General features: G+C 37.2%; 1 protein-coding gene across 3 annotated transcripts in view; it reads left to right on the plus strand.

The window, feature by feature from the left end:
• RAPGEF2 (Rap guanine nucleotide exchange factor 2) overlaps positions 1–25,195 on the plus strand; it is a 127,489-nt gene that overhangs the window by 96,508 nt on the left and 5,786 nt on the right. For 2 of the 3 annotated variants that reach the window (XM_041427894.1, XM_041427896.1), the window contains 15 exons: positions 1,536–1,643; positions 1,736–1,939; positions 2,049–2,157; positions 4,370–4,616; positions 9,048–9,205; positions 13,014–13,254; positions 13,505–13,888; positions 15,450–15,661; positions 15,742–15,865; positions 16,480–16,503; positions 17,526–17,749; positions 18,589–18,768; positions 20,525–20,677; positions 22,715–22,940; positions 24,555–25,114. In XM_041427894.1, coding sequence (XP_041283828.1) covers positions 1,536–1,643; positions 1,736–1,939; positions 2,049–2,157; positions 4,370–4,616; positions 9,048–9,205; positions 13,014–13,254; positions 13,505–13,888; positions 15,450–15,661; positions 15,742–15,865; positions 16,480–16,503; positions 17,526–17,749; positions 18,589–18,768; positions 20,525–20,677; positions 22,715–22,940; positions 24,555–25,114 — 3,154 coding nt within the window. The remainder of the gene's footprint in view (positions 1–1,535; positions 1,644–1,735; positions 1,940–2,048; positions 2,158–4,369; positions 4,617–9,047; positions 9,206–13,013; positions 13,255–13,504; positions 13,889–15,449; positions 15,662–15,741; positions 15,866–16,479; positions 16,504–17,525; positions 17,750–18,588; positions 18,769–20,524; positions 20,678–22,714; positions 22,941–24,554; positions 25,115–25,195) is intronic. The other variant, XM_041427895.1, reaches the window with a different exon arrangement.

Consider the following 25,195-nt stretch of genomic DNA (forward strand, 5'->3'; position numbering starts at 1 on the left):
TTAATAATCTGCAATTACCCTAAATTTAAGCAGACATTGTCTGGATCTTCCAGTGTCATCCGCAGTAATGAAAAATATCAAAACTGTTTAACAGGAATGAAGTTCATCTTCAATTTCAAAGGTGCAGAAATCTCAAGTATTTTCCTGTGGCTGGGAGCTGCAGCATGTAGAGCTGGCTAGTTGCCTTCAGTTAGGATCTGAACATGAGGAATTCTGAAGTGCTTGGTTGGTTTGGTCATTAGTTTCAGCAGTTCTTCTGAATTAATTTCCTTTCTGGGGTAAAAGAAAGACTACTTAGAAATTTTGGGAGTGGCAGGGATTGGTTTTGCATGCCTGGTGTCAGACCTTTAGGATGTGGGGCTGCAGAGGTTTGGATTTTGTGCAGACACGAAGAATGGGTGGGGGTTAGGACTAATTAAAATTAGTATGAGACTTTTAAACTGTATGAGACTTTGTTCTTAAGCGTTTGGTTTTGAAATGTTTAGAGATTTATCCCTACTGATTTGCTTTCCCAGCATAAAAGAAGAAATGCAGCTGTATTTTTAGATGTAGCATTGAGTGGCACAAGTGTTTTGGATTCAGCAACTTTTTAAAAATAGCAAGAATCAATACTAATTCAAGACACCAAAACACTTGTTTTGTCAGGATAACTGCTGCTGATATTCCAGGTCAAATCACATACTAAAAGAGACAACATTATAGTGAAAGCATATCGTTTTAAAAAATGCAGCTCTTATTTTGTGTCTTTACCTTCATTAGTATTAATTAATGGTATTTCTTCAGATTTTTTCCTAAGAAACTGTGAAATACCAGCTAAGATTATTCTCAGCTCTATCATCATAATTGCTTGGGGGGAGTAGCCAGTGGAGGGAAAAAAAGGAGGAGTAAATGGAAAGATTGGCTCTAAGGAAAGGAATTGCTGGTTTTGCTGTTAAAACCTCTTTCCTACTTCTTGCAATATCTTGCTTTTCCTGCCTCTCTAAACATACAGGAGATCTTTTACAGAGCTAAATGCCAAATGAAGTTAATGGTGGCACATCTAAAGATGTAGGAGATTCAAGAGCCAATATTAGGCTGTAATGTAAGCTTTGTGATCCTGTGCTTGGAGAACTAAGCAGATTTGGAAATGTACATGAACAGGAAATTGTTATAAGTCAGAAATGCATCTACCTTGTTGCCTTCTACCTGTGTGCACTATTCCTTACTTAATAAAATTTGATACAGCCAGTGTTTTCTGACTTGCAGCATTCATTATGAAATACAGCATACAATTTCTTATACAAGTGAAAGCAATGTTGATAATTAATTTTTTCTTTTCTCCTGATATATAATTGCATATTAGTGAAGTTTGATATATGTGTGTGTGTGTGTAAATATATATATATATATATATATAAAAATATGTATGTATATGTATTATTTAAGTTTCCAGTGAAAATCTACAGGGCCTTTAATGACCAGTGTTGTTAAAGAACTTGGCATAGTGTTGTTCTGAGTATTCCAGTAATATATTTATAATATTGATGAATTTTCAGGTTACACGGGTAGTATTGTTGTGGGTGAACAATCACTTCAATGATTTTGAAGGAGATCCTGCTATGACTCGATTTCTGGAAGAATTTGAGAACAATTTGGAGAGGGAGGTAAGAGTGAGGGTTTTTTTCTGACTACTTGGGATAACAGGGAATAGCCAGGCTGTTGTTTTTATATAACTTACTATGCTTTTCTCTTGTAGAAAATGGGTGGACATTTGAGGCTGTTAAATATTGCTTGTGCTGCTAAAGCTAAACGAAGATTGATAACATTAACAAAGCCATCTCGAGAAGCCCCTTTGCCTTTTATCTTGCTGGGAGGGTCAGAAAAGGGGTTTGGAATCTTTGTTGACAGTGTAGATTTTGGTAGCAAAGCTACAGAAGCAGGCTTGAAACGTGGAGACCAGGTATGTAATTTTAAAATGTTTCCCTCCATTACCCCTCCCCTGTGTTTTTTTTTTTTTTTTTCCTTTCTCTTCACTGCATGAAAATTTTTCAAACTTGTTTGAATTTTAGATATTGGAAGTGAATGGTCAAAACTTTGAAAACATTCAGTTGACAAAAGCCATGGAAATCCTTAGAAATAACACTCATCTGTCTATCACTGTGAAAACCAATTTATTTGGTAAGTTTGTCTGCATTGTTCATTCTAGTTTTGATAGAGATCTAAATTATTTTTTTAATAGCTTAAAATAGTTTTGTTTGAAACTCTTTTGTCCTGGAGAGAGCAGAAAAAGGGAACACAAAGGTCGTAAAATACCTTGGTATAATAATTGCATAGACATTGCAAAGAAAAATTTATGAGTAGGGATTTACATGAAGCGGCTTCCCTCTCACAAGTGTATGTTTCTGGATTAAGAGGAACTATTGTGACCATGTAGCTCAAACTTTAAAAACCTGCTTGTATATATAATGTTTAGTTCTCTCTTAGGAAAGAAGCCTCTTCAGGCATTTCAGCTGATCAGTGGTCTTATTCTGTCTGCTGAATTTACTCATAGTTTTTCAGCCCACTCTAAGTGTAACAAGCTCAAGGCTATTACAGCCTTTCCTGCCAGCTAGGTGAAAAGATTCTTGCTACCTTCTGTATTTGTTTTCTACATATTTCCCTCTAACAAGTACTAAAGTACACATGGAAGAGTCTTCAAGCAGCTCAGGACCTCAATTAGCATCATAAGTAATTAATAGCTTGGGGGTTTGGTTTGATTTTTTACCACTGGGTACTTGGATTATTTATAGAATTTAGTGATGTGTTCCTTGAGTATCTCTTTCAGGATCAGGTTCTTCATCACAAGTAAGTAGGGCAGAATATTACCACAGCACATCACTGCACTAACTGAAGATTTAGTTTGCCTGCGTTATCTCCAGAAGTCATTGGTCAAAGAGTCTTAAAAGTCATTGGTCAAATCTGTTTCCTTGGGACATTTTTTTTCTGCTTTGCAGTAAAGATTCTTTCAGTTGTTTCTAATAATTAGAGACATTTCTTAATTTATCTGGACATGCTTTTTTAGCCGAATATTCTTGTCTCTCTATGCGTAAGATCTGTAACTATCCTCCTCACACTGGGTGTTTGAATCTCAGGTGTTACTTTACTCTGTTAAAGATTAAACCTGATTTCTGCCTTTCTTCAGAAGTGTTTTTCTAATTTTTCTATCTTGTGGCTCCAGAGCAAATACTGAAATCAGATTACAGTACAGTCCCAGAGCAGTTACTTTGTGTGTATTGCATGCAGGATTTCTTCAGAAATCCCAAAATAAGAGTTTCCTTTATTGAACAACATCTTATCTGTAGCTAATTTCTCTCTCCAGCCTCTAAGTCCTATTCAGCACTACAGTTTATACAAGCTGGGTTTACTGGGTTTACTCTCCTCCATTTTTGTGTCTTACTTCAAGCTTTTGCAGTCTCTTGGTAATTTGTTGTACCTCTAGAGAATATTGAGAGAATATTGAGGACAAAATTAATAAATAACAGTAAAACATAGCCCCTAATACTCATCCTTAGTTAGTTGTCCTTGTTCTTATGTTTTTCTACAGTTCCTTAGTTTTAATTATCGCTTTCCATTTATTATTGTAAATCATCTTTTTTTTCCCCCATTTTTGTATGGAGAGTTCCTCTAACACTCAGAATACATGACTTGCTCTCCAGTTCAGTTTTGATTTTTTTTTAAATATTTTGGCTTTTTTTTGAGGCTCAAAGTTGCAGTAGAAGAACTAATTTACAAATTTGTCAGATATTTCTGCCTCAGAGCTGACATTTTGCTAGGGAGCTGAGGGAGAATGAGTGTTTTTTTGGTATTTCTGACAGATGGGTACAACAGCCCTGTCTAACATCCAGGGTGTCTCAGTAGTCTCCTGCTTTATTTTCCTTATAACTTTGTTGCTGTTTCCCTTCTAATTTTTTGATGCTGTTGCTAATAATTTCTTGTCCACCTGAAAGCTTTTGTTGCTGCCTTTCTGCTTAAAACTTCCTTCTCATTTTTATTTTTCTATCTCACTTTTGTCTAATGTGCTCTTCTGCTATTCTGCAGAAGCCTTTGTCCTTAGACTAAAAAGTCAAATTCCTTCTGTGGATACCATCCTTGTAACCATGTGGGCACCTGTGTATTTCCTTTCTAGGCTGGGCCAATTAACTGGTTTTCTGATTCATGCTACAGAAAATGAATGTCATTTTTAAAAGCAAACATGTTTTTGAAGTCTTACACCTAAATTAATTTAATGCTGGAATTGACAGAATATTCTAATATTTTTTTTTTCATTATTAATATTGAACTGTTCTGGTGCACAGCGCTTTCTTTTACATTTTTGTCCTTTTTCTTACCTCCCTTTTTCTGTCTTGTGCAGTTTTTAAAGAACTCTTAACAAGGTTGTCAGAGGAAAAAAGAAATGGTGCTCCCCACCTGCCTAAGATCGGTGATATTAAAAAGGCAAGTCGTTACTCCATCCCTGACCTTGCTGTTGATGTGGAGCAGGTAATAGGATTAGAAAAAGTAAATAAGAAAAGTAAAGCCAACACAGTTGGGGGAAGAAATAAGTTAAAGAAGATACTTGACAAGACTCGAATCAGCATTCTGCCTCAGAAACCATACAAGTGAGTTTATTTCCTCCTAAATATTTCCTCTGCATTAAATGATAAGAATTCTGAATGAACTCATAGTTTGTGATTATACCTTTTTATTTATTAATACAAATCATCTTTGTATCTGAAAAAATACCAGAAAAAACATCCATTCTGAATATTTGAACAAACATAGACTGCTAACAGTGCAGCTCCTGACATCAATTTAGATGTATTTTTTTTCTTATAGATAAAGTAATGACACAAATACTTCTTTATGTCATTTCCCTTTTTCTTTTAAGAGGTTTGTTAACTGAAATTATTTCGGAATAATTGTGCAGGCAGGTTACTTGCAAAGGGGTGGTATGAGCTATGATTTCAAGGTATCCACCTTCCAGTGGTCTATAACAATTTTTATGTGCTGCTGTAAGGATAGTGAGGTTAAAATTTTAACAAATTTTAACTTGGGTTCTTTGGTGGAATTGTGTGGGTTTTTTTATTGTGGGTTGTTTTTTGATTTGTCTTTTTTTTTAATGAAAGCTAAATATGCTACCTGATTGCTTTTGTTCTATGAACACATTTTAGAAATAGAGTTCTGAAAATTGCTGGCAAAAGTAGAAGAGTGAATTTTATATGATATTATGGGAATCTGGTTCTTGGCCAAGGCAAATGGTATTGATGGGGGAAAATTAATTGTAGAGGGTAGTTGTGCGATCAGTCTTTTCTCTTGCATTTTTCTTTCCTGTGTCCCACTAACGAAGAATCTATTCCATATAAATGTTAAAAAAAAGACGCTTGTCTTTTTTCAGCCCTGCTGAAAATGCACGGCTTTTTTCCTGCCATTACTTAAAAAAAATTTCCTTACCTGATGTTAGATATTGCCTACTAAATGAAAACTATTCTGAAAATTATATATAGAATCTTAGTAATAGAATTATTAAATTAATATAAACTATTATACACGAATAATGGATGTTTCTTCAATTGATGGCAGTACCTTTCAATAGAGGAGAATCTGTAAATCCTCTTTTTGTGTTGTTTGTCTTTAGCATGTTTTCCTTTATTTAACTGGTCTTGCATGTTTGTTTCTCTGATGAGCTGTGCATACTTAGGTCTGTTTTTCTGCATTGGTCACTATGGTTCATAGTACTTGCATAAAATTTTCATGTTGATTTTTATTTTTTTTTTTAAATCCTTTATTTTCTTTCATATTTACACCTTTTCTGTGCAGGGACCTCTTTGGGTAAGATTCAGAAAAACTTGACCTATTTTGTTTTCTTTTTGCTAGCACTGCTTTATGTGTTATATATAGCAGTTTGTCTGCAAAGCCTGTTGGCATTCACTTTTTTTTGTCTGCACAGTTTCTGCATAGAAATCTGTGGCTATAGAGTTTAGTGTTTGTGCCTTTCTTCCCCCTATTGTGTAAAAGCATCAATCTCATTCTTCCTTTTAATTACTGGTGTTGCATATATTACGGGACTTCACCTAGTTTCACGTTTTTGCATATAAGAAAGTCAAGAGGGGTGAGAAAGCTGATTTACTCTTTAGTTAAAGTAGGCATTTAAAGACTTCATGACTCAGCTGGCTTAAGAGGTGAAACTGTCCACTGTTTTTTGAGTATGAAGACTGCAGAAGGCTCCAGTGCCTTGAGGATGTACCCAGACAAAACCAATCTTTAAACTAGAATGAGGTCGCTCTTAGAGGGAGCTTGTCTGCTTCAGGAGACATTAAATCAGTATCAAAGATGAATCAGTTTGAGCAGGAGGTAATGCCTTCCTTCAGTCTTGCTCTAGTTCAATAAGGTTAAATAACTTCCCAAATGGAGCAAACAGCACCTACAGGGAAATCTTCTCCTCACTGTCTGTGAGACATCTCTTGGGTTCCAGGTACAATCTCCCCTGGAGCTCTTTGTTTACTTTTCTGACACAGAGTGATTTTGTGCTCTGTAGGCTCAATTGGTCCAAAAAGGGATTAAACACAATCCCCACCTCGCTCTCTAGTAAAGTTCTGCCTGGTCCATAGTGCAGCAGCCCCTGTCTCTCTCCTCTCTGCAGCCCTGCAGTGGGGTGCACAGGATTTTGTGTTCTGAAGGAAGAAGCATTCAGATACGTCTGTCATTTCATTATCCCTTCCACCCTCTTTGTCATTCAGCAGGAAAGTTATTTCTTAGTTAATATGCTGTCTCCCTGCACAGCAGATGCATACCGAAAGCAATAGAAATGCTGTTTCCTTAAAACCACAACCTTCTTTCATTGGCATAATAAAATATTTTACCTAACAGTGTACTCTCTTCATGGGACCTGGATTTTTTTAGTGTTGCTCTTTTTATCTGATATTTCTAGAGTTCATGACTTGTTTGCATATGTTAGAACTCAGATTCTAATTTAAGATTTAAAAGTAGAGTAAGACTGAGTGTCAAGTAAGGGATTTCCAATTATATGAAGACTTAAACTCCAGCACAATTTAAGACAGTTTTTTTGCTTTTAAACCTAACATTTCAGAGTTGATCCACTTTACTGAAGCTGCCTCAGTCATGACGCACAGGACAGGTATAAGATTATATAAAACTGGCAAACTGAAAAAGGAATGCATAATGCAAGTGAAGCTATTAATATAAGATTCACACTGTCTTAATTTGATTTGAATTTAGAGAAAATACTGTTGTTGGCAGTATTTATGAAATCTGGTATATAGTTGTTTAGAGCCACCAGAAAACATTTTGAGGTACTAGGGCTGCAGGGTTTTGTTTACTTTCTTTTTTAAAAATGTGGAGTGGCTCCTGCTTGAAGGACCTGATATTGATTGCTGGCAATTCTTTTGGTCGCAGTGAAAGACTTATTTGCTTGTGGCTTAGCATGAAGGTGCTGTGTGCTGAGCAGGTCATCACTGTTTGTCACAGTATTTTGTGCTTGATGTGGAAGTACAAAAATACAAATGTTCAGATTCACCTTAACTTCTGATTAAAGAGAGAATCCTATATCTGTTTGCAGTGGACTTGAGTGTTTCTGTCACTCTCATGGCTTGAGGTTTACAATTCACAGAAGTGTGTTGGTAATACAGAGTTTGCTTGTTTTTTAGAAGCAAAACAGTGAGAAAACCCAAACACAACACAGAGCAATACCATACATTACCTTCTCAAAGGCCGTTGTGTCTGTATCATTAAAAAATGTGTCTTTAGTGCTCAGATACTGTTCTAGCTTTCCAGACTACTGTTCAATTCATAGCACTTAAAGAAGTGGTACAAGAGTGCACGGTGTAGAGTTATTCATCACTAAGCACAAGAGGATATTGGTGCTGCAACAGCTATCAGGGTAATTATCTAGCTTTTATTACTTCTGTTTAGGAACACTAGACAAAGGCTTAAGTGCCCAACATTAGGGTACAAGTGGTCATTTGTGTTGCACCATTTAATTTACTAGACTGACTTAGTTGTAACGTTTGCAAGGAAGTCTAAATTCTGGTTTATGCTTTATTTAAATGTGTAGATACAGATTTAGACATGCTTGGCTTTTAGAAAGGCCTTGCCTATACTTGCTACATTTTTAATGCTTTTCACTTTCTATAATGACTGTAATTCAACATTTTATACCCTCTGAGTATTTTATTAAGGGTTTTGATCTGTATATTTAGAGAAAAGTTCAATGGCTGTCTCCAGCTCTATATCTTGTGGCTGGTGTTCTGCTTTACATTGTGAACTCAAAAGCAATAAGGAAATCAGTGCTTACTATAACACGATGATAGCTCTGTCTCTGATCCATCTAGCAGTACTGATCTCCTGTGGGACCCTGCCTTACACAATTTAATGGATAAATCCCTTCACCTTTATCACAGAACACTTTATTTACAGCTGCCAGGTACTTTGGAGAGGATACTTATAGCACCCAAGTGTGGCTGTTTAGCTTAGCCTTACCTGGTATCACTTCAGTCACATTGAGTGGAGAGACACTCAGAGAAGTGATACAGGGTGGGGAAAACCAAATGATCTCCAATTGTCCTCTCTCATCTGTCTGTTGAAAGATTTTATATAATATGATTACAATACATCACAAATATAGTTGCAGATCCTGTCTGTGATGGAGTAAAAAATCTGAAGTCCAGGTCTGAAAACAGCACTGAGGGGACAGCAGTATTACTCAAAGTTTGGGTGATGGGCTGGTGCAAGACTGATGAGGTGTGTACCACCTTTTGAATGAACATATTGGCCAGAATCATTAAAAGATGAGCCTAGCAACTCCTCAGAACTTAATGATGTGGATCTTCTGGCAGTATGAGCAGGCAAATCGAGTCACTCTGAGTGGACTGTTCACAAAGCAAGACCTATTGTCTGGAGAACTTCTAAATAGCAATTGCTGTATCAACAATTGAAAGTATGAAAACGTAGCAACAGAGAAATCACTGAATCCCTCTAGTATAGCCAATCTCTGAATGTCTGTAAGTCCTGATTTTATTTCTTTCTGGATGCAGTGACATTGGAATAGGCCAGTCTCAGGATGACAGCATTGTGGGACTGAGGCAAACAAAGCACATTCCTCCTGCTTTACCTGTCAGTGGAACCCTGTCATCCAGTAATCCTGACCTGCTGCAGTCTCATCACCGCATCTTAGACTTTAATACTACTCCAGGTAAGGATCCTTTTTTTATTGTAGTTCTTGACCTTTTAATTTCCTCTCACAGTTCAGGGTTTTTTTGTGTGGATTTGTAGAGTCTGAAGAGGCTTGTGAGTTTTTATTAACTGTTTGCTGTCATACACAAATTCTTGCATGAGGATTTATTACATTTGCTACAATATATTTTACCCACATATAATAGATGCCTGTTTTTCATGTATACTGTATACAGAGTGCTTTTTACTGATTGAATGTTCTTGGTCAGTAAAAACCTGTTTTGCTTGGTATTTTATAATTTACCTCAATGGATCATTGTTTTCAAGACTGCAATATTTTCAAATGGCATAGCAGATCATTACCTTATAGTAAAGGAAAAGGATGTTGGGCTGGGACACAAGACATGTATTTCAGTATTCTTCTGAACAGACTTATGTAATTTGTACTACATTTGTAAGGGACAGAGTTTTAAAGTTTCTTGTTAGTCACCCTGCCCTACAGCTGTATGCCAAAATCTTTGAATATAAAATCCCTTTCTGAAATAGATAAAAATGAACACATTTAGAGAGGATCAAAGCACAGGGGTGAATGAGGGAGAAATAGGGGGAGAAACTTGAGAGCCTTATCTTAGAAAAATGGTTTAGCTGGAGCTCCTGGTAGGGTTGGGATTTGGGCTCTTATCTGGCTGCAGGAGGATTCTTAGTGGAAAACCTTTCCTGAGTTAAGTATTCAAGTCTTTGCTGTTAAAATATAGCTTCTGGAGCAGGATCTAGTGATGGTAGCTCAGCAGACACTTGATTATTTTAGCCTAATGTTTAGAGAATTACTCAAATGTAGAACTGAAAATTCAGTGCCCTCCTAAGACTGAGGGATTTCAAACATTACCTAAAGGATTAGCTAAAGGGATGCTTCTTAAATATCAGCCTACACCCTGGCCAAGTTGATGCAATCATTATGCTTGAAACTGTGATACTGAACATTGTTTTGTCCAAGTGTCTTAGGGCTGGAGGAGATTGCAAGGAGGTGGTTTGTGATTTTTGCCCCAGTGCCTAAGATTGATCCTGAGAGACTTGGAAAGTGAATAGTTTTTTGTATTTTCTCCAATGACTAGTGTCCAACACCTTGAAGCTATTCTTTATCAGTAAGAGCATAGCTTTTCATCAGGACTTTTTCTATAAATGGTGAAAATTCCTTTCTCTAGCTTGCCACTTACCTAGACCAAACAGATCTAGGTAATTAAAGTGGTGATGCTAAGTGCAGCAAGTGGACAACTTCCAGAGCTGTGGGCATTGCTGACTCAAGCACCTGGAACAAACCTCCATGAGAAGGAAAGCCATTGCAGGCTTAAAGACCTTTCAATTACAGGTGGAGTTCAGAGAAGCTTAATAAATGAATAAGGTTCAACTGTTTGCATTTTGCATTGAGGAAAGGAGATCAATATGATGTAGTGCCATTGCTACAACGTTTTAACAGTTTTTCCGTGTCTTTGTAGAAAATGTGTTTCTTCCTCATTAAAAAAACCCAAAACATTGTTTTCATTTTGTTTGTTTTTGCCTGAATGTCCACACACTGAATATTTTTAAAGTAATTCTAAGGCAATTTTTTTTTTCCTGAGTGGAAAGGAACGGGCTTGAAATGAAAAGCATATACCTTAAGGACTTTAGAGATGGTTGCATTGTATATAGAAGAGTTGAATTATATCTCTATATATTTCAAGACTTGAAAAAATTAAAGCCTGCAGTTTTAATTCCTTTTACTACCTTGGTCTAAATTAAAGATGGAAATGGAGGCAGCTTGCAAGAAATTGAATGCACTGGAGGAGAAAGAGAAATGGGTAGAACAGCTGTCCTTTGAGGATTTGAGAAATATCCCTCAGGATAAAAAATAAAACAACTTGCTCCTTTTAGAAGAGTAGTCTTTGAGGAGAAAGTGTGAACAGCTTGAAATCTGCAAGGAGTCATTTTAGTTTCTCTTCTGATTGGATCAGGCTGTCTCAAATATACTTTTAAAGATTTATTTTTAAATGTTCAATAGCACTTTGATTTCTCTTTTCTTGTGCTGCCTTTGCTATTTGATTGGAAGTCAAAATAATAGAGTAATGATGAACTGCCAGTCACTGGTATTTTTTCTTTCCCCTCACAGTCTTTCTAAGGGAATAGATTCCTATCATACGGCATTGCATTCTTCAGCCTGCCACTCCAGTTTCCCTTTTTGAAAACCAGTGAAGGGGGGTGATTACAATTCTCTTCAAGTGTTTTATTTAAAAATTAGTGGGCTGAATTACTTGCTACCATTGCTATAGCTGCAATCATTTCACTTGCTGGCAGACGTCTGTGTTCTGTGTAGAGCTTTCCCTCACAGCTCTGATAGGTAGGCAGCCTGAGAAATTGGGTGCTAAAATGCAGTGCAAAGATGGGACTCCTCTACTTGCTGTCCTCTGCGTTTCTTCATATTGATTTCACTGACCCAGCAGAGCAGGTTATTTTCTTGTTGCACAAAACACTTTATTTCTAGGGACTGTTAAACAGTTTCTCACCTTGGTACTTGTTTACAGTAGCTTCTCAACTTCACAGCATTTCTTTGGCAAATATTTCTGTAACAGCAAGAGGCAGCAAGATCTAGAGAAGGGTCTGGTTTTTAATAACATCTCCAAAACCTGTGTCTTTGGCATCTGCCTTCCTCCAGATGTCAAAAAATGTAGAAAATATTTCAGAAAATATTCTGCTCTGTATCCTTCTTCAACTAATTAATGAAGGAAGATGGGTCAGTGTAGAGTTGGTGATAAAAGGCAAAATTGGCTTGCTTGTTGTGAAGTATTTGTGAATTTGACTCAAATGCTTAGGAAGGGCTAAAAGCTGGCCTGTAATGATATCCTTTATGTGTAACTGATAATGTAATCAGACAGTGTTAGTGTGTTCTAGTATTAGTGCTTCTCAAGCTGCAAAAAACTACTCTGAGCTTCAAAGTTATGGGCTTAGTTGCATGAAATTTGTACAATCATATATTTAAGCCTAAAAAGCCTTTGTGGCATGTAAATAAACTCATATCAGAGAGATTCATCTTAATGATTTCCAAATTATTATTTTGGAAACATGCAAGAGCAGTGGGGAGGTGTTCAGTTCTATTCTTTTGTCACAAGATTTCTGCTGCTGAATAGATCTTTCTGTAGCAACTTGAATACATGTTATGCACATTCAGGTCTTGTCAAAAAAACCTCTATTTGTACCAAAGTGAATGTTTTCATTTGGCAGGTTTTTTTTCACTATTTTATTATGATAGTCATTTCAGAAGCCTTCATTTAGAAGGCTTTTTATTATTATATATTTTCTTGCTTGTATCTTCCCTAATCTAAAAAAATTAATTATTTTTAAGAAGAAACTTATTAAAGAAAAATGAGTAGATGCCATGCCTCACAAAACTAGAAAAGCTTATTTCTAACAGAGGGAATAAATTAAATTATTTGAAATACATATCAGTTAAAAATACCTGAGGTTAAAACTTCCAGTGATGGATATCTGGATCAATGGGTTTGGATTTCAATATATTTATGCTTATTAGGTTGTCTGTCCAAATTTTGAAAATATTAACATATTTTTGTGGCTTGCTCCATTTATAGACTAACTAGCTTCTTTTTCTGGATGTTAATAGAACTAGTTTTTACTGAAGATATTCTTTATCAGTAAGAATCTGGCTTTTCATCAGGACTTTTACTGAAGTGAAAACTGGTAACACTAATGATTAAACTCAAATACTCGTTCTTACACCATTGAGTTTTTATTTTTCTTTGCTTACTAAATTGTATGACTTGCTTGTAATTTTTTTCCAGACTTACCAGACCAAGTTCTGCGGGTTTTCAAGGCAGACCAGCAAAGTCGCTACATAATGATCAGCAAGGACACAACAGCAAAGGAAGTGGTCATCCAGGCCATCAGGGAATTTGCTCTGACTGCAACCCCTGATGCCTATTCACTGTGCGAGGTCTCTGTCACACCTGAGGGTGTCATCAAGCAGAGGAGGCTCCCTGATCAGCTATCCAAGCTTGCTGACAGGATACAGCTGAGTGGCAGGTAAGATGGAGACTGAGCTAAAGCTGATGATGCCAGTTTATGAAGTCAAAATCTTGTTAAAGGAGTTCTACTTAATTATTTAATGTTCTGTTTCTTCACAACACATTGCTGGTTATGCAATGTGTCATTAATACCTAGGCCTGGTGAAGTTCATTTTATTCTCAGATTCCAATTGGATCTTCAAAGATAACCCTCAGCACTAATTGGGTATATTATATCTAATGTCTTTTTCTGAATTTTGTTTTTACAGGTATTACCTGAAGAACAACATGGAAACAGAAACTCTTTGTTCAGATGAAGATGCCCAAGAGTTACTAAGGGAAAGCCAAATTTCCCTACTACAGCTCAGTACTGTTGAGGTGGCTACCCAACTCTCCATGAGAAACTTTGAGCTGTTCCGTAATATCGAACCCACAGAATACATAGATGACTTATTTAAACTCAAATCAAAAACAGGTTGCACTAATCTAAAAAGGTTTGAAGAGGTGATAAATCAAGAAACCTTCTGGGTGGCTTCTGAGATTCTAAGAGAAACCAACCAGCTGAAAAGGATGAAGATCATTAAGCATTTCATTAAGATAGCACTACACTGCAGAGAATGCAAGAACTTCAACTCGATGTTTGCCATCATTAGGTAATGCCCACTAATAATTTTACTTCTAAGTAAAAAACAAAGTCTTACTTATGCTGGTCTTTAAAAAAAAAAGTACTTTAAATAGAGTAAACCAGTTTAATACTGCTAACATCAACACTTGGCAGTCTGCTAAGGAGGGCATTTTCGGCAATTTGAAATGTTTGCTGAAATATTATTTGAAATGCTACTGTTACGTACTTACTGGTCAAGACAGTGCTGGCAAGGTGAACATGGCTCTAGAGAAAAAGATCAAAAGAAACAACAGGTATATACAGGAAAACCACACAATTGTTGCAAATGAATGGACTAATTTCCCCAAAGCAGCTCATTTTTGTCTGTACTGCCCAGTATCTTAAATTCTTTCAGCCATAATATATTACATTTATTTTTCCTTTGTATCAGCAGTTTCTTTCACAGAACTTTGAAAATAATCGATAGCAAACTGTGATGCCCTAATATAGTCTGTAAATAAAGATCTTGTAATAAGAATTTTAAAATGTACTGAAAACCTCAGAAACCTTTTTGTAGTTTTGGAATGAGAAGGAAGAGAGAAAACTGTAATGTCTATGTTTATACTTTTTCTTTAGAACCCAAACAAAAACAAACAATCCCCCTACATTGTCTTTCATGAAAAAGCTCAAGTAAGCTGAGGTAAACTGACAGTGTTATCACTGTCTTTGACACAAGCTCTTGTCATCATTTTGACATTCAGTCAACAGATTGAATGTGACACTTTTACTGTGAGTAGGAAAAAAATGAGTAGGTTTGAATACTATTCAGCAAATGAGGCAAGTTCCAAAGTCAGGGATCTGTGCTGATGATCAGTCAGCATCTCTGAGACATCAAAATATTGAGATTTTGTTCAGCTATTTCAGCCAATCTCAAGGAGAAATAAAAGCAGGAAAAAAGCAGGTTTTTTCTGCTAGGAAAAACTTGAGTGAAGGAAAGACTGTAGGTATCAGACTTTCCCACCAGGTAGAAATTAACAGCAAAACAGTCAATGTCATTGCAGTGGAAAAAGGGGGTTTGCACCTGCTACAGCTTGAGAATAACCTCAGGTATAGAGAGTGTTAAAAAATTTCATCCTGAAAGAACAAAGTCAGATGGGTTATTGCAGAAAGAAGGTGGGTCAGTGTGCTGTCACTACCTGAACATCATCATGTAGTTGGAAGATATATTTTTTCTGCCAGTTTGTTAATCTGGAAGTAAGTAGTCATCCTGAGGTACTTAGATTATGATAGTCTTATCAAGCTCAGACACTGTTTTTAAGTAACAAATACATATCCTCTTTAAGGTTTAATTACTCATCCAAGTGCAATTTTTTTTCTGTTTATGGTTGCATCATAAGATATCTCCAGTTTTTATAGCTTTTATAAAAATGATCTTCTGTAATACATGCTGGCAAAAAGTTTTTAAATTTCTGTTATTTTATTGACACTGTTGTGCTAATGTGTTTTGGCTGTGTGGTATTTCTACCATACAAAATTTAACATGGTCTTTTCTAGGATTTTTTGTTTCTTTCTCTTGTTCTTCAACTTCTTTGCACTTCTTTTGTTTCAAGTGGCCTGAATTTGGCACCAGTTGCAAGGCTCCGAACTACTTGGGAAAAGCTTCCAAGCAAGTATGAAAAACTGTTTCAAGATCTACAGGACTTGTTTGATCCATCTAGGAATATGGCAAAATATCGTAATGTCCTTAACAGCCAAAACCTACAGCCCCCTATTATCCCCCTGTTTCCTGTCATCAAAAAAGACCTCACATTCCTTCATGAAGGTAAAGGCAGAAGTATATCACCTTTTACTAGCTAAGGAAAAGTAACTTTCCTGCCTAATCACTGATGGTGTTGGTTGCAGGAAATGATTCTAAAGTGGAGGGCCTGGTGAATTTTGAGAAGCTGCGGATGATTGCGAAGGAGATACGCCATGTCGGTCGCATGGCGTCTGTGAACATGGATCCTGCTCTGATGTTTAGAACAAGGTAAGTGTGTCGTACCAGCCAGAGCTTTCCCCAGCTGAGAGAAGGCTGGGTGGCAGCAAGAGGGACTTTTATCTGCCACTTCTATTGGAGCAGTATGAATTTTTTGTGTTAGCAATTGGCCAGCATGATGTGGTGATCTAAAACTGGAGGAAACATTACGTTTTGTGGTTACTGATACATTGTGAAATGTTTCTTACTATTCTGTAGCTGATGGTCACGTCATAAAAATGAGATTCTATCTGTGGGAGGGAGAGAAACTCTCTTGAAAACATATCTATTAGTCTAGTTGAAATATTGACGGGTGTCAGCCTTATAATTTTGATTTAGTAGAAGTGGTAATGTATCTGAAGCAGTGTCAGCTACTTGTGTTAGAAAACATGGAGTGAATGCTCTTTGGCTTCATGTTTGACAAGCTTATTGCATACTCTTTTTTCTTAATTTGAGCTAGAAGAGTTTGTAATATCTGATTGTATGCCCAAGTCAGGGCTCTTTTTAATGTTTGTGGGCTTCCAGAACTGCTTGTCTCAAGGTCTGGTCTTTTTCTTTCTGAGCTTGTGATCTTTCTCTGTCTCTTCTTAAACCCATGCTTTATTCTTCCTGGCTCTCACTTGCAGGAAGAAGAAATGGAGGAGTTTGGGGTAAGTGGTTGGAGACAACACAACAGACATTCATCCTTCCTTTACCATTTGCATTTTTTCCTACTTGCTGTCTTTAATTTTCTGGTGCTTTGACATTTTTTTCTTTTGTAACCCTTTTCTACTGACAATACATTTGATTTGATATTAAAACACAGAAGCTGTAAATTATTTTTAAGTGGTCATAGGTAGAAGTGGAGTGTTCTTTCCCATCTCTAGTTTAAATTGATGAAGGAAGAGACTTTTGGTCAAAATGAAATTACAAAATGACAAGGTTGCAACAGCTGAAAATGGCTGTTAATTTCCTTATACCTATTAAACAATTATCACAATTCGAATTCAAAAGTTAAAATTTACAGTATCTGCTTGACTAACTTACTTTCATATTACAATTAGCCATCATTTTTACCTTAACAATTCAGGACCAATGCATTGAGTTCATGTAGATATACATACATTGAAATGTGCATGACATGTATTTCATCATGAATTAGCTGATCATTTTGTTTTGTTAAACAGTTTTGCAAGTTATGAAGAAGTTCTTTTCTGTAAAACTGAGTTGTACATTTTGTATTCAGTCTGATTTAAAACACAGAGTGCTTTCAAAATACCTCCTTCATATGTATTTGAATTTGAACCTCAATTATAGTCTTCTGCCAGCACTGCCTTACTGCATGAGCTTTTCCTAATGCTCCAGTCCTCTCAGTAGATGGCTTATGTGAGATTTGAATGCTACCTTGAATGCTTTTCTAGATGTGTGAAGTGTTATTGCCTAGTTGGAGCAAAATAGGTTAAAATATCTGTGCCATTAAAATGGTGCCCCTAACCAAGTGAAAAAGATTTCCTGTCCTTCATTTTTCTATCTGTTATAGCTGTTTGACTTACTGGAATGAGGCATGTAAGCTTTGACCATAGACTGACATTCATGCAATCTCTTGCACGTTTCATGTTTGTTGGGTGGCACCATGTTGGACTAAGTCATACCTTTGCTGTCTTTCTTTCCCCTCCTGCCCCCCTCACTCCAGGTCTCTCAGCCAGGGCAGTGCCAACGCAGCCGTGCTGGATGTTGCACAAGCAGGGGGGCATAAAAAGCGGGTCCGTCGCAGCTCCTTTCTTAATGCTAAAAAGCTCTATGAAGATGCTCAGATGGCACGGAAAGTGAAGCAATATCTTTCAAACTTGGATCTGGAAATGGATGAAGAGAGCCTGCAGACACTCTCTCTGCAGTGTGAGCCAGCCACGAACACATGTGAGCATTGTCATTTGTTGTGGATTTCAGAAAACTGTTCAATATAACTCTGTTTCTATTCCAGTGAACCAATTGGGAACAGTAACTAGACACTGAAGTAGAAAATGATTAATCTAGTAATTTTCAAGTACTAAACATCTGTGAATCCTAAGGAAATAATCTTGTGGATTAACAGGATAGAGACATAGTATTTATACAGGTGATAAGGGTTTAAGATAATGTCTCAATGAAGTGCACAATGGCTTTTTAGATTTGTCTGTACAGAGGGTGTAGAGGAGCCAAAAGTTCTTCTATATTTCTGATATACTGAGGTTATTAGTGTGAATAGCAATATGGCTATTCTAAGGGAGTAGGGGATTTTCTTATGTCCATGTGTTTCAGAGATGCCTGGAGGGCTGTACCTGGGGCAGCAGAGGGGAAACTTATCCTGGATATCCATTTCATTTTAATTTTAAGAAATGTTGTATCTTGTGCCCTTCCCTTGCTGCAGGGTAGCAAAAAAAAGTAATTATGTCTTGGTTCTGAATCAGTTGTAGTCCTTATGATAGCCCAGTATAACTTCTGGTCATGTTTTTTGTAACAGTGGTCATACATCAGAGCTTTATTTTGAGAAAGAAAACATTCATTGATAATTGATAATGTACATCTTTTAAATGGAGTTACATCTCCCTCTCCTTTCCTCTTCATCTTTTCTGTCTAAAGTTATCATGCTGTATTAATTGGACAAGTATTTGAGCACCTTTTAATTGTTCATCAGAGGGCTTTGTAGTGCTCAGACTAAAACACCACTGTGTCCTTGGCTAATAGTCATTCAATGTTTTGTCCCCTTTCTTGCAAAGTGCCGAAGAACACGGGAGACAAGCGATCTGGGAAATCTGAAACGTCACCAGTGGCTCCCCGGGCAGGCATCCAGCAGAAAGTGCAGCAGCAGCATAAAGTAAACCAAGCACTGCAGGTCCCAGCCGTGTCTCTTTATCCCTCTCGCAAGAAGGTGCCAGTCAAAGACCTCCCACCATTCGGTAGGTGGAACAAGGGAGAATTTGGTTTAATTTTCTGAAGTTTGTTTGTCTACGTCAGGAAGACATTTTTAATCAAATAAGGTTCAGACTTCCATTTCTGGTAGTATGATATGGAGGTTATACCTGTCCATGCAGTGTCTAGGCATTGTTCTCTTCTCTAGAAATGGAAAGAAAGAAATCTAGGGAAAGAATCCTGTCAATTTAATCAGTGTAAGTATTTACCTATTACTAGCAGCTAGGAAGAATAAATGTTTCTCACTGTTTGCCTTGGGAACTTGCCTTAACTTTTCTAGAGGAACTGGGGACTTGGAGTTCTTGAGATGCCTCAGAAGTTTTGGTGTCACTTCACAAGTTAGATTTTTAAGGTGAAATCGAGGCCTGCTCAAACTGGCAGTCCTGTTGGAAATGTGGGTCTGAACTTTCACACTGACAAGTGTCCCTTTGGCTTCTACTCCCTTCTGCTTTTTTATTGTTGTTACACAGTTATTGCTACCTCCACATTCTACAGAAAGGCACCAGACTATAGGAACTTCTCCTACCCTGATTCCCAAATCTGTGTCCCAACATGTGTACAAAACATATATGCACTATTAATGAACTCTTTAAATTACAAGTATGGTAATACTGTTCCCATAATCCCTAAGAAGTATGTGTAGCATAACGGGCCCTTCCTTTTTCATGATAGTTATTGCACAAGAGCTTAATTCTGATTTCACTCTTTATTGGTTTTCTTCATGCACTGCTTAGGCTGCAACAAAGCAGTAGAAGCAGCAAAATGAGCAAGAAACAATTCAATATTCATCTAGATCTTGTTGATTTTACCATTAAATTTTAATCTTAAAATACTTTGAAACTTTGTAGACTGCAAATTTTTTGCTCATAGTGGCAAAGTTTCTGAAAACTGACTAGGTTGTGATGATCAGGCAGCTGTGAATTATTGATAGCAGGATTGTGATCCAACACATCAAAGATAAAAGTTCACGAATGCTTGAAAATAACCTCTACCACCAACATTGGCAAAACTGTCAGAGAAACTCTGTCTTCACTTATAAGGCTGTCCCAGGGTGGATCTTTGAGGGGAGAGGAAGAGAAAGATGAATAAATGTGGTCTGGGAAAAGCAACTCCTGATGCCCTAGATCTTTACATCACACATCATCTTCAGGATGTTTTTACTCTGTAGTTTCCCAAAATAAGCTGGTGCAGAGATAGTTCTCAAAAATGAAAGAGAGAAAGGCAGCTGCAGGATGGCCTTGTTTCATAAGCCTAATCCTTATTAATTTTCTTTCCAGCTTCCTTTGACCTTCTAGGCTACTCTGAATAGAAAAGAAACAGGAGAGCAGTTTGAATTCTTACTATATACATCTCCACTAACCAGTGAGATGGGTGTGTGTCTGTATTTAAGCTAATTTTAGTTCAAGTTTCTCAGTAACCATTCCTATGCATATCCTCAATTATATGTTGAGGCAGTATTCTGCAACATCAAATCTTAATGTTTTCTCTGGCAAAGTATTTATCTTAAATGGCCAGAATGAAAGACCATCTATACTAATATGCAGAAATAAAGCACTCTATTTTAAATGGGAATGCATTTTAACATTTTGCTTCATTTGAGCTGGTGTCAGGAACTAAGAAATATACAGGGAAAAAATGTAGCTTTTTCTTCCTGTGCAGTGTCTGCTCTAGAAATGCATTGTGAAACGTAATGATGTACTTATACTGGACTTTAAACCTCTCTACTTTAATTCTTACCTAAAGGCATTAACTCCCCACAAGCTTTAAAGAAAATCCTTTCATTATCAGAAGAAGGAAGTTTGGAGCGTCACAAGAAACAATCTGAAGACGCTGTCTCAAGTGCATCTTCACAGCTGTCTTCTCCTCCTACTTCACCACAGAGCTCTCCAAGGAAAGGTAGTAGATGTTCAATATTTCTTGTTCTGTTTCTTGAAGCTCATGGACTTGGGAAGATTCTGAGAGAGAATTTGGACACTCAATTCTGCTGCTCCTATTTTTGTCACATATGGTCAGCAAGAGGGCAGAAAATGTAGTGCAGAGTGGGGTATGTGAAAGGTAGCTGTAAACCTGGTTTCAAGGGTACCTGAAAGCCCTCTGGTGATCAAAAGTCAGAAAAGATAGCCTGTAATGATACAGGATTTGATGCAGCAGGTCACTCTGACTGCAGCTGCTCCTGACAAAAAATATTCCTATGATCAGCATTTCCCTGCCTTCAGTGGAAGGATGTACAGGTTGAAACTTAAGATCTTTGTACAGCATTGACCACACTGGTCTATCAGAGGAATTATTTGCTGTGTCATGCACCTGAATGGGATGTGACCTACATATGACAGAAAGGCTTAAGGTATTTGGAATTCAAATCAGAATATTTAATATTGTAATTTATATTTTGTACTACAGAATATTTTAAAAGCAGCCTGATTATTTAAACCATGTGTATGGATTTTTGAGGAATGGTATTATCCATTGGAGCTTTCTTGACCAAGATATTTTTAAGTAATTTCAGGGTTATTTTTTAAAGTGAATTTAGGACTTTGAAGGGATTTTTAAAAAAACCTATTTTCTTGTTTGTTTTCATAGTAGTTGTAGTTCTGGCTATGAATTGACAAAATACAGGAGGCATTGTCCTGTAATTTAAACATACTTCCACACTTTGGAAATATGATAGGCTAGATGTATTGCATGTAACTTCTAAGTAGTTCTCTTTTCAAGATAGCATAAAAGTTAAGTTTAACAGTTGCATAATAGAGCATTATGGTAAAATATACATTGGGACTGAAGTGATTTCTATTGAAGTGTTACTTACCAAAGTCAGATGGAGGAAGATAATATGTAGAGGATATATCATCTTGAGTCCTTGTAATCTGTCATCATTATTTCTCCCAAATACTACATTAGCAAAGAGGGAATTTATATAAATATGGTCAGGCCTATGCATTTTTTGAAAAAGGAATTGGAATTCTGTACTTGACTCATAGTGTGAACAGCACTTTATTTTTTCAAAAAGCAAATAATAAACATGATTTAAAAAAACATCCTTAGTTTGATGGTTACATGAAGCTAATGATATGTTCTTTCAGATAAAAATTACAGCATTATTTCCCAGCATTAGTTCTTAGCAAATGAATTGGGGTAGATCAGTTGAAGTAATTCTGCCACTTAGGATTAGAGTGAAAGCAAAATATCAAAACTGGTGACTTGTGGATGTGTTTAATGATCTTAACTTAGTTGGCAAAAACATTCAGCACAATTTGTTTAATACTGAAAGAAAAGCTGAATTTGCTTCTATGCTACGACTTGCAGATTTTATCTCAGGCCATGTCAGTGCTACCTACCTCCAAATTTCACCATAACTCCAATAATATGAATTTGGAAGTAATTAGTGAGCCAAGCATCTCAAAGAAAACTTGAAAAGCTGCCCCTCTCTCAGCTAAGATATGTAATAAGTCAGCCCAGACATCAGGCTTCATGTATCTCTTCATCTCTGAAGTGTAGCTTTGCAGAATACAAAGACTGTATGAGACTGTCTCTGGGATTATTTTAAGCAGTAATCTCAACCAGACCATCTCTTTCCTTCTAGTCTTGGAGACAGTGTTTATTCACAGGCAGATTTTGAGACATAATATTTCATAATGTGAAGGTACAAGTGTGATGATGAATTTGAAAAGAATTTAGGAGAGGAGAGCAGAGAAGAGGGAGGAGAACAGTTGGTTTGTAAATGAGTAGTACATGTTCCCACAATCCTCTATCTCAGATTAAGATACCAAAGACAGTGTCACACAGTTTTGCTATGTATCTTTATCTTTTGCAGTGCTGTGTAAATGTAATGGTAGCTTTGTTTTATTGCCAGTTTTATTGCAGTATTGCCCGTGGCCTGACAAGAAGTGAGCAGGCATCATGGAGAGTCTGATTAATGCTGTGTTCCCTTTGCAGGCTACACTTTGGCTCCAAGCAGCACTGTGGATAACTTCTCCGACTCTGGTCACAGTGAAATTTCTTCTAGATCTAGTATTGTCAGCAATTCTTCTTTTGACTCTATGCCAGTCCCCCTGCATGATGAGAGGAGACAGAGGCATTCTGTCAGCATTGTGGAGACAAATCTTGGTGTGGGAAGGATTGATAGAAGAATCATGATTGAACCAGATCAATACAGCTTAGGGTAAGAATTTTATTTGTGCTTACTTACATTATACTTCCATATAGTGTGTATGTGGTGTGTGTATTTGTCCATGTAACTTTCCCTCTCTGCTCTTTTTTCTTCTCTGCTCTTAAAAAACTACTACTTCAGTGCTTCATTTTGTGGTAATGCTCCATTCCTGCCAAGAAAAGGTTTTGTACTCCTGAGTGAGTGATGAGGTCTGAGCAGCAAGACTTCACTTCAGTAGATCATACCATCTGAGCATTTCAGTGGTGCCATAGGTTATCCACTTTGTGGCAGACTGGTACCCTAGCCTGCTTTCTCCATGGGAAATTAACTGAATTAGATGAGATATTCAAACAATTATTCAGAGATAAACTGAGAACAGAAATAGCTAGCAATTTTCCAGTCTGCTTCATGGAAAAGTGCATATCTAACTCCAAAATATTTTACTCCAAATATCTCTTCTAGTCAACAATAATTGGAAGATAAAATTCACATTGCGCTGCTGGTTTTCTAGTAATTTTCTAGGTAATTAACTTCTGTAATGGTGGGGAAGCTAGTGCTGTGAGGAGTTCTCTAAATCTCTAGCAGTGACCTTGGTGTGAAAATAATTGGAGCTCTGGCTCCTGTTTAGTCTCCACTTACTTTTTTTTTTTTTTTTTTTTTAGCTGTTATTTGGATGCTTCAGTCCTCTCAATGGTTTCTGGGGTTTTAATCCTGCAGGGTCTTTGAATGGCAGACCTGTTCCAAAACTGCTATACTTCAGCTTTGGGAAATCTCAGGCTATGCAAACTCTTTATTCAGATGTCTTAAATATTTGGAAGAAGAGGGTTCTAGTCTGCATATGAAGGTGCCCTGGAAGAACAAGTCCCAGGAGCCTGGATATCTGCTAAGCAAAAGTGACACTTTGTTGATTTTATCTGCTGCTGTGTAAGGAATCATGTCAGGCTCACTTAATCATTGAAAGGCTACAGAAAACATACTTGCTCTATGAAGTAGCATGTGTTTCCAAAAATAAGGCTAAAATACATTTCCATTTGCAGGAAATGTTGAAAAGTTAGCTCTCACGGTTTTCTAAGCACAAAAAAAAAATCTGAGATCTAAACCTGAATATCAGCCAGCTCCTGCTAAATTCTGTTTCTAGCTTTTGAAAGCTAGCTTTTTTCTACCATTTGCTCAGCATGGCTGGAAAAGCAGTAGAATAACCCTGTCTGTTTCCCTGTATGTGTCTGTGTGGTTTGCCTGTCTTAAAAGGCTCTTGTGAAGTTAAGATTTTACCTTTTGAAATTACACTGCTGAAGTGTAAGACTTCACCAAATTATCTGTCCAGTTTTGTTTGTTTGTTTGTGTTTGGTTTTGTTTTATTGAGAATGTACTTGAAAGAAAAGTGTTATATTCTTAAAAGTGAATTAGCCATTCATGCAAACAATAAGTACTATCAAGTGCATCAAAATCTTCCACCATAGAATCATTGAATGGTTTGGGTGGAAAGTGACCTTTAAAATGTCATGAAGGTTACCTAGTCAAACCCATATCGTGTTTTGTTTTTCTTTGGTTGTTTCTTTGTGCATCCTGTTCATGATTTCCAATTCCAACACTGGATTTTTTGTCCCCTCATCAATGTGTATCCAGCTCATACGCACCGCTGTCAGAGACCAGAGGCCTGTATGCTGGAGCAACTGTACTTTCTTCTCCTAGTACAGAAGAGCTGTCACAGGACCAGGGGGACAGAGCTTCGCTCGACGCAGCTGACAGTGGCCGTGGGAGCTGGACTTCTTGTTCGAGTGGCTCTCATGATAACATCCAGACAATTCAGCACCAGAGGAGCTGGGAGACTCTGCCTTTCGGACACGCTCATTTTGATAGTTCAGGCGATGGGGCGGGACTGTGGGCCTCAGGCGGCCATATGGACCAGCTGATGTTCCCTGACCACGGCACAAAGTATGGCAGGCAAAGTCAAGGTAGGGAGGGCCTTGACCAAGCACAGTCCAGAGCAAGCTGGGCATCTTCCACAGGATACTGGGGAGAGGACTCCGAGGGTGATACAGGTACCATAAAGCGGAGGGGTGGGAAGGATGTTTCGATTGAAGCTGACACCAGTAGCATAACATCTGTACCAGCAGAGGAGACAAAGCCAGCTCCCGTCCCTGCCCACGCAGCAGCAGCATCAAGTAGTACAAAGGGGCTTGTTGGTAAGTTAAGTTTTGTTTGTTGTGAAGTGTTTTAATTCATTTGCTTAAGTTTTCTCATGTTGTTCTGCATTTCTTTTGTCT

Source organism: Onychostruthus taczanowskii, unplaced genomic scaffold (assembly GCF_017590055.1).
Source record: "Onychostruthus taczanowskii isolate IOZ18803 unplaced genomic scaffold, ASM1759005v1 scaffold12, whole genome shotgun sequence".
Classification (NCBI taxonomy): Eukaryota; Metazoa; Chordata; class Aves; order Passeriformes; family Passeridae; genus Onychostruthus; species Onychostruthus taczanowskii.